Below are 10,056 nucleotides of genomic sequence, written 5' to 3' on the forward strand. Positions count from 1 at the left end.
CCCCCGATTTTGTTTCCTCACAATTTTCTGGAAAAACGCTTAGTTTGATGTGATCAGCATATGATTATGTTGATCACATTAATTTTTAAAAAGAAGTTTCAGATTATTCTCGTCCCCTCCGTCTCCGACTTTGTTTCCTCATAATTCTTGAAAAGGTGAATTTTTAAATGACATTTTCTAGATTTACGTTTTTGAGGGTCTACATTACAATTATGTTGATAACATTAAATTTTTAAAGCAGTTTCCACTCATTTTCTCTCCAGCCTTCAAACTTTTTTTTCATAGCTCTTTAAAATACATTTGAAAATGACATTTTCCAGAAATAGTTGATGTTTCAAACAATTTCTTTTTTTTTTTTAAGTGAAAACTGTTAAAATTACGGAAATTGTAGCTATTAAAATCAAGAGAAGAACAATACAAAACCCCTCCAACGTTTTATTTTTACTTAATTTTATCAAAATAATCTTAATCTACACCAACGAAAACTTGACAAATTTTCATTAAAAATTATGCTTTTCTTTCTCAAAAAGTTGTGGAGGAACAAAGTTACAGGAGTAATCTAATAACTTTACCTGTAAAAGTTGGAGTTTTTTTTTTTAAATAGCTTGGTTTATTTCAATTTCAGCTTTATATGATTATAGCTTTTTGGGGAAAAGATTTAGAACATGGAATCACACCATCAGTTGATATGGGATTCAGAATAATGGTAAATGAGAAATTTTTTAATGGACATCATCAAGGCAAAAACTAAATTCCATTTTATTTGTCGTCATCATCAACATTTAACATCTGTTTTCCATGCTGGCATGGATTGAATGACTTGACAGGAACTGGCAAGACTAGAGGCTGCACAAGGTCCCATTGTCTGTTTTGGCTTGGTTTCTATAGCTAGATGCCCTTCCTAATGCCAATCACTCCAAAGAGTGTACTTGGTGCTTTTTATGTAGCACCAGCACCCACACCAATGTCTTTTACATAGCACCTTGGTTTTAAGATCTCCATTCTGTTGTGGTGGGTTGGTCTTCTCAAGTACAACAATGTGCTGCCACATATTTTGGTTCTCTTTCATCTCCTTCATAAAGTTCAATGTTTTGAGATCGGCCTTCAAAAGTTCATCCCACCTCTTCCTGGGTCTCTCTCTTCCACAGCTTCCCTCCACCTTAAGCGAACAGTACTGCTTTATGCAACTGTCCTCATCCATCCTCATCACATGACCAAACCAGCACAGTCCCCCCATGACATCTAATTCCGCTTATGCCCACCTTCTCTCTCTATGCACCAATACTCTGTCTCAAATGCACACTGACATTGCACATCTAACAGAACATACCAGCTTCGTTCCTTTCCAGACTTCGCATGTCCTCTGTATTTAGGGCCCATGTCTCACTACCATGCAGCATCGCGGTTTGTACACATGCATCATACAAACTTCCCTTCACTCGGAGAGAGAGATGTTTGGTTGCCAACAGAGGTGAAAGCTTTCTGAATTTTCTCCATCTTATTTTTAATCTAGCAATTACGCTTTTTGTACAACCTCCTCCACTGCTAATTAGGTCACCTAAGTAACCAAAACTTCTAGAGATCCACTGGGGCATTTAAAGAAATCAGTTTCTTATGGATCTCTGGTCTTTGTGGCTCCCATGCATCTTCTCCATGCAAACACTACTTTCTCTGTTAACCTTCCTTATTCCACCGCACTTCTTTTGTCTCCTTAGCTTGCACTGGGTGTCCTGAATGGAATTTCTACCTCCACCCTTCCTACTTATTGAGAAGGGTGAAGGGGCCTATCTGATTTCTTGCCTAGTAGGACCTTGGTTTTTACTACATTTACTTTAAGACCCTTTGATTCCAGGTTCTGCTTCCTGGAATTTCTTTTCTATTCTGTTACAGATTCTGTTATGAGGGCCAGATCACCAGCATATAGAAGTTCTTCAATCCCTCTGTTATGGCCTTGAGAACAATGATGAAGAGGAGGGAGCTGAGGACTGACCCTTGGTGCATACCTACCTGCACACTAAATTCATCACAGTACTCATGACCAACTCTTGCCTTATCAACAGCACCCCTGTACATGGCCTGTACTGCTTTCACAAGCCATCTATCCCTAGCTTTCACAGAGACGACCCTATCACAGTGCAAAGGACTCTGTCAAAGACTTTCTCTAGATTAACAAATGCCAAGGACAATGGCTTGTTCTTACCTAAATGCTTCTCTTGAAATTGCCTGATTAAGAAAACAGCCTCTGTGGTGCTTCCCTCGGGACAAAGGCAAACTGCATTTCATCTCATCTAATTCTATTCCTACTTAATTGGGTTATAACACTCTCTCCGAATTTCATCACCAAAAAATCAAACAATTAATTGTAAGTTTTTTAATTAACACCTTCACATATGATGGTGTAGGCATTCTGAAGACATTCACTTCCCAACTGCATGGTTTCAGATTCAGTCGCACTTGGGCAAATATCCTCTTCTGTAACCCTAGACTGACCAAAGCCTTGTGACTGCATCTGGTTGATGGAAACTGAAAGAAGCCCATGTATATATATTGGCAAGTAGAAGGGCATCTGGCTATGGAAACTTTGTCTCAATCAACTCTGTTGGAACCATGCCAGCTCCCAATTGGCCCCTGCATTCAAGGAAGCCACATCCTATACTGTGACATTTCAAGAAGGTGGTCTCCCTGAAGAAATCAATCAACCAACCATTTATATCAGCTGTTATTAAGTTAACATGTTGTCTTAGCATTTGTTGTCTTTTGACTTCAGCTTAACTATTCCAACTTTTGAATTTTTAACAGTTCATCAAAAGATTCTACAATAATTTCCATATTTTTGTGAGTTAAAAAACATCCAGGGAAATGGCTGAAGGAAAGAGAACAGAACTGAACTTAGACACAAAATTCATGTTGTGTCCACTAATATTGGATGATGTACCATAGGGATTGGGAGAAGTCAGCAGGGAGATTTAGCTGCTATTTCTGTCAGATCAAGTGACTGCATTCAAGCTGTGACTCTCCGATCTTTTTTTCCAGCACCTGAACTGGTACCATGTAAAAAGCATCTGTGTTGGTGCCACATGAAGAATGCCTGTGCTGGTGCCACATGAAAACCACTCAATACACTCTGTAAAATGGTTGTCTGGTGCAGCTCTCTAGCTTGCTTGCTCCTGTCAAACCATCCAACCCATACCAGCTTGGAAAACAGGCGTTAAATGATAATGATGTTGATGATGATCATGACTACATATAGAACTACATTATACTGTTTCAGTTTTGTCTTTTAAAGATGATAAGATGTGATATAAGGGAAATTTAGCTGCTGTTTAGAGCTCTGACATTAACCATTTTATTATATTTCTGTTGAAATATTCTGCCTTTGTTTCAATTAATTTTCAAACTAATGAAGAATTTAGTGAAATAACTTTGTCATTTTTAAGGTTGGAACATAAATCAAGATGAAATTTTGATGGAAGGCTAAAATTTGGATCACTTTATTTACCATATTTCTTTTAAAAGACATTGCTTTTGTTTCAATTGATCTTGAAAATAACGAAGAATTTAGTCAAAGAAATGTCATTAAGCTGGCATCAATAACATAAGTTAATATGAAAATTTGTTGGAAGGCTCTTAATTTAAATCACTTTTAAGCAGCAAGTTTGTACCATAGCAGTAGAGGTGGTCTGAGGTGGATTGACCTGAAAGCAGGTGAATGATGCGATTTCTGTTTTTTGTTTTTGTCTTTTTTAATCTTTTATTTCATTCGTTCATCCCCAAATGAATATGTGTTCTCTTTGTGGAATCTAATCATTTCTTGATATTCTGTCTTGAAAGTTTTCTAGTCAGCCGCTAACTAAGACCCAAACAGACCATGTACATTGATATTCAAGATAATATCTGCAACATCTCCATTACAGATGCTGAGAAACAAGGTACATTTCTTTGTGTAGAATATTCTTCCTGTTTGAATCTTGCGATTATATTTTGTTGAAATTTTTCTCTTGTTTGTAGTTTGTTATTATTGTTGTTGTTGTCGTTGTTGTTGTTGTTGTTTAGCTTCAAGTCAGTCATAACCAATCCATCATTTTTCACATCTAGTGCACCTTGGACTACATTATCTAATGTGACCTTTTTTTTAAGATGGTAGGTATATGAGAGAGACGTAGCTACTGTTTCTAGCAGGTTGAGTGCCTGCAATTCAGATGTGCCCTTCCCATCACTTTTCATACATAGTGTATCTTGGACTACACTATCTTATGTATCCATTTTTGAAACAGTAGGATGCAATTTCAGCTTTAATCACTGTATTCCACCTTTTTACATGGGAAACAGACATTAAAAGGCTGATGATGTGTTTCTTGGACTACATTATCCTATGTGCCTTTCTTTTTTTAATAAGGTGGTAGGTGAGAGTTGGTGACAGGAAAGGTAGCTGGCCATTTAGAATGTGCCTTGACAAATCCTGTCTGACCCACACAAGCAGGGAAAAGTGGATGTGAAGTGATAATCCACAGACCTGAAAATGTATCTCTGAAAAATCTCATTAAAAAAAAGGTATTTTTCAGAAAGTTATGAGGAAGCAAACTATCAAGAGACTTCAAACTCTGATCATTCTTGTCCTGATGCCTGGGGCACCGTTTTCTTCTTAGTAATTTTCTTGTTGAGAAATTGAAGACTCAGACATCATCATAATCATCATCATCATCATCATCATCATCATCCATATTGTTTGTATGTTGGTGATGTTGTTATATTGACCAAGCATGGTATTTATGAGGAATTCTTCTATTGGGTCATCCAATGAATGATGCAGTTTTTTGAATTGCATGAACTAAAAGTCAGAGGGGGATGGGACAAACTACCTGCATCAAGTTGCTATAAAAGCAGGTAGTAATTTTACCGTACCCTTATTCTTAGTGCAAGTTTTGAAGAGTACAGTTTGATTTTAACAGTTATTTTTTCAAAGCTATAATGGAAATGACAAAGGAGCATATTAGGTATATTTTACTTTATGAGTTCAATAAAGGCAACAATGCAACGGAAAGTGTGAGGAATATTAGTGCATGGTACCCATGCCGGTGCAATGTAAAAAGCTCCATTCGAGCATGGCCAATGCCAGTGCTGCCTGACTGGCTCCCATGCTGGTGGCATGTGAAAAGTACCCTCTCACTCTCAGAGTGGTTGGCATTAGGAAGGGCATCCAACTGTAGAAACCTTGTCAAATCAGATTGGAGCCTGGTGCAGCCTCCTGGCTTGCCAGTTCTCAGTCAAACCGTCCAACCCATGCCAGCATGGAAAGTGGATGTTAAACGATGATGATGATGATGATGACAGGGATCAGACAATAAGCATAAGCCAGTGTCAATGGTGGTTCCAGAAATTCCAAGTCAGAAAACTACAGCCTAGAAGACGAGCCTCATCCTAGAAGATCTGTAGAACTCGACAAGGACATCTTGCAAACCCTGGTGGAACAAAATCCCATTGTAACTGTTGAGGAACTAGCAGAGAAGCTTGGATTTGGTCATCCAACCATTCATTCAAGTCAGTGCTAGAAGAAAAACGACCATTCTTTGGTTTCAAGACAAAAGGTGTTCTTCCATCAGGATGAAGCTCAGCCATGTAGAGCAAGGATGGCATTCCAAAGGTTGGAGCCATTTGAATGGGAAACAATGCCCCACCAACGATATTCAACAGACATTGCCTCATCTGATTATCATTTATTCTGCAGTCTTCAAAATCATTTGGACAGAAAAAATATGAATTCTGTAGATGAGGTCAGAACGGTATTGGAGTATTTTCCATCATGGACAATTTTGGAAGAAGGGCCTTGCAAGTCTACCAGATAGATGGAAGAGCATTGTAGAAAATGAAGGAAAGTATATTTTAGATTAAAAAAGAACTTTGTTTATCTTAATTTTGAAAAATAAAAGTGTTATAAAAGGAAATGCATTATTTATGGGATGACCCAATAATTATGTTGGTGTAAAATGTTTAGGATGTAAAACGAGTTCAGTTGTGATGCATTTGTGTCTGTCTCCTCCTCCCTGCATTGATGTGCTGTGGGGATTGAAGTCTCTCTTCTAATCGTGATGGTTTGGAGTATATTCAAGTTATGTAGCCGTGTGTCTAGATGAGCCAGTTAATGAGATTGGTGATGGCATGCATCTATTTGTTCCATTAACATCCCATGCTTTTATTTTTGAATGCTTCATTTGCTAATGTGTTGTTGTGTCCCCAAAAGTGTCGTTTCTCTTATTTATGCCCTGGATGTTCGATTATACAGTTGACCTGATAAGCATTTATCATTGTGTTATAGTGAAAGGGAAACAGGGGGGGGGGGTGTTTGTGTGTGTCAGAGATTCTTTGTAAGGATTTTTACCGACAGATTCTTCTTTCCCATTCATGGTGTAGCGACTCTAAAAATACTTTCACAACTCGCATGGATGGACATGTCGAAGATTTGGATGAAACCAATGGATGTTGTTGAACTGTTCCGATCCATGCATACATTGAAGAGAGACATGAAATGATGATGCTGATGATTCATTTATGAACAAACCCCACTCTCTCTCTCTCTCTCTCTCTCTCTGTCTCTGTCTCTGTCTGTCTGTCTCTCTCTCTCTCTCTCACACACACGCACAAATACACTTAAGACTACTTTATCATTTACGTACCCACATCTGTCTCTAAAGATAGGCACTCATCCCCCAATGTCTAGTTTTTTTCAATGTTTCTTCTATTTCCAGTCAATAAATTTTCTTTTCTCTTTCTTCAGAAATTGATTCAAATGATTCTTATAATACGGCAGCCATTTTTGGGAAGGAAAAACGCAACGTTACCGGAGTGTTTCATTGGGAACGAGAAGATGTGTTGATGCTTATTCGACTTCATTCTGAAAAAGAACCAATTTTCAATAAACCAGGAATCAAGAAGAAAGATGTCTGGGCAATGATTGCAGATGAATTCCAGGCGAAAGGTTTCAATGTGACCACTGGTCAGTGTGAACAGAAATGGAAGAACATTACCAAAAACTACAGAGACACTGTTGACCATAATTATTTCAGTAACATACACAAAACATGTCCCTACTTTAAAGAATTGGCAGCAATCTACCCTTATGACCCAAAAGATAAACAAAATAATTTTATTTCTTATCTCAATCATATGTCCAACTCTATTTCTCAACCTCAAACTGTGTCCAGAGATTTACAGAACGGTCTTTCTGCCATTCCATCAACTAATACTGTAACCACATCAGTCAACGATTCAAATAATGGATATTTTTGTGACTTACCAACAAATATTTGTGTTTCGGACAATCAAAATACTTCTTCAGAACATTTAGTGCAAACCTCAATTAAACAGGAAGTTTTAGATTCAGTTGAATTGCAGTCCCCCACATGTTCCTTGATGTCCCCTTCTCCATTAACAGCATCAAATCAACAACCCAACATTTCCACTTCTCAATCTCATTCCAATCAACAGATTTCAAACTTTACCCCATCTTCGTCTTTACCATTAGTGTCTTCATTTGTAAATGAAGAACCGGTGCCTAGTCTCTCATCAATGATTCTGCAATATTCACCTCAACCATTAAATAACGAATATATTCGCCTTCCGTCTCAAGAACCACAGACTTGTAACATGAGACATCAACAAGAAGTAAGAGAGAACTCTAACAAGTCTTTGCATGTTCTCAAAACCCCAGCTCAGTCCCAATTGTCCAGTGTACCAAATGTATCCACAAACTCTTCCCAGGTTCGTAAACGGTTCCACGATAACAACTTGACTCTATCAAATTCTTCAGCAGCCAATAATAATCAGGATTATTATTCTCAAAGACGAAAGTGTCTACGTCGTTCTAGCTTTACACCAAACAATACACTGGATATGTTAAAACAAATGAATGAAGAACGGCGGCGAGAACACAAAGAATTGATATCAACATTAAAACAACATCACAGAGAATATCTGAAGCAGGAGGAACTGAATCAGTCCCTCCTCTCAGCCCTTATTGGACACGTTTCCAAACAATAAGCGATATGACTGGCTGGTATAAATTTCAGTCACTTTATAAAAACCATCTGGTCATCGACTCAAGAGTTTCTACATTATATCTGTAAACAAAAAACTGTTATATAAATTATATTAATTGAAATTATATTGATTAAAATTTCTCAAATTTTAATTTGTTTCACACATTTTCCAATCACATGTTTTGATGTCATGTAATGGTTGTAAACAATGCTTTTTGTTTTCAGTTTTCTATGAATAACATGTTGGACCATAAGGGGGAAATATTATCTTGCTTGGAAACAGGTAAGGATTGGTGATGGGAAGGGCATCCAGTTGCAGAAGAGATGCCTCAGCAAATTCTGTCTGACCCATGAAAACATGGAAAAGTGGATGCTAAAATATGACGATGATGTTGATGATGATGTTCAGCTGTTTTCCTTATTAGGCAAATTAACAATTGCTTATCACACTTACTAATTCTGTACATTTTTCTTTTTCTCTCTCTCTCTCTCCTTTGGTATCCATATATATATTATTGAACTGAAATGCTTGGCTGAGGTTTGTATTGCGCTAAAATAATACGTCACAGTTCAATGGCCTTTTTATAATACTTAAGATTTCAGACAGTGTTGTTGTTGTTGTTGTTGTTGTTGTTGTTGAATGGTTTGAGAATTACACTTGGAATAATATGGGAAGCTTGAATGGGTTGGTTACTATTCTGAAATAATATGATACGGTTGAGTAGTTTCTATGCGAAATTCAAATCATGTTATGCATGAATAAGCTGTGAACTGTACACTGATGTTATGTTACAGTTGAATAACCTGGTCAGTCGATGACTTTCGTAGCCACAGTCAAGTTTGTAGATCATCACCATCATCATCACCATCATCATCACCATCATCATCACCATCATCATCACCATTCAGTGTCTGTTTTCTGGGTGATGGGTGTTGTGGCATCAAGTGAGGTGCTTTGTACCAGCTTATGAGAGGTTTACCCTTTCACTACCATATTTCTGTGATTTTGTTTCAATTAATTTTGAAAATAATGAAGACTTGAGTAAAATACTTCAGTCATTATTAAGCTGGTGTTTGGAACATTAATCAACATGAAATTTTGAGATTTAATTTAGATTCCTGTAAAACAGCAAGTTTATGTCATAGAGCTAAGGACAGTCTCAGGTGACTTGCTATATTGTTTCTTGTCCATCTCCACATATTCTGCAGTTACTTGTTACTTATTAATATTATTATTATTATTAATATTATTATTATTATCATCATTATTATTATCATTATTATTCAGTAGTCTTATTTTTATGTGCTTTCACTGCACTACTGAGTGGGTATGTGCTGTGGTTTGCTGTGATGCTCTTATGGTTACTGTATTGAAAGTGTTTTGCGTAGGATGTGTGCAGTGCCCAGTAGTGCAATTTTCTGTATGTTATATATATTTGTAAGTCCTGGTGTTTTTGTTATGTATTTGTCTGAATATTTTTTTATTATACCTAAGGCACCTACTATGATAGGAATTGTTTCTGTTTTTAGATTCCACATTCGAGTTACCTCTATTTCCAGGTCTTTGTATTTTGAAAGTTTCTCCATTTCACCCATGTTTCCAGAGGTGAATTATTCAAACTCCAAAGAATTCCTTTTATTATTATTATTATTATTATTATTATTATTATTATCATCATTATTATTATTTACTTTTAATCTGCATGTTTGTTACAATCGCTTGCCGAGATACATTTAATATCCTAGGGTGAGTGAAGGATAAGAGATGTTACAGTATGACTGAAAGCTTGGGGAGGGGAAGTGGCAGAATATCTTCATGTAATACAACACAGACATTGAAATCGATAGGGTTTTTCTAAGGATGTGGGCAGTGCTTGTCAGCACAATATTTTGGATTTCTCTGAGACAGGGTTCTCTTGGGATGTTATCTAGATGTTTTTGACATCCTTTCTTCTTCTTCTTCTTCTTCTTCTTCTTCTTCTTGTTCTTCTTCTTCTTCTTGTTCTTCTTGTTCTTCTTCTTC

The 10,056-nt window shown here is 36.9% G+C and overlaps 1 protein-coding gene across 2 annotated transcripts in view; it reads left to right on the plus strand.

Annotated features, from left to right (window-relative positions):
• LOC106874610 (uncharacterized) overlaps positions 1-8,185 on the plus strand; it is a 9,904-nt gene extending 1,719 nt beyond the window's left edge. Inside the window, exons 2-3 of one of the 2 annotated variants that reach the window (XM_014922418.2) lie at positions 3,832-3,929; positions 6,773-8,185. In XM_014922418.2, coding sequence (XP_014777904.1) covers positions 3,869-3,929; positions 6,773-8,034 — 1,323 coding nt within the window. In that variant the 5' untranslated portion in view covers positions 3,832-3,868 and the 3' untranslated portion in view covers positions 8,035-8,185. The remainder of the gene's footprint in view (positions 1-3,831; positions 3,930-6,772) is intronic. The other variant, XM_014922410.2, reaches the window with a different exon arrangement.
• Positions 8,186-10,056: the final 1,871 nt, after the last annotated feature.

The sequence above is a fragment of the Octopus bimaculoides genome, chromosome 3 (assembly GCF_001194135.2).
Source record: "Octopus bimaculoides isolate UCB-OBI-ISO-001 chromosome 3, ASM119413v2, whole genome shotgun sequence".
In the NCBI taxonomy this organism is placed as follows: Eukaryota; Metazoa; Mollusca; class Cephalopoda; order Octopoda; family Octopodidae; genus Octopus; species Octopus bimaculoides.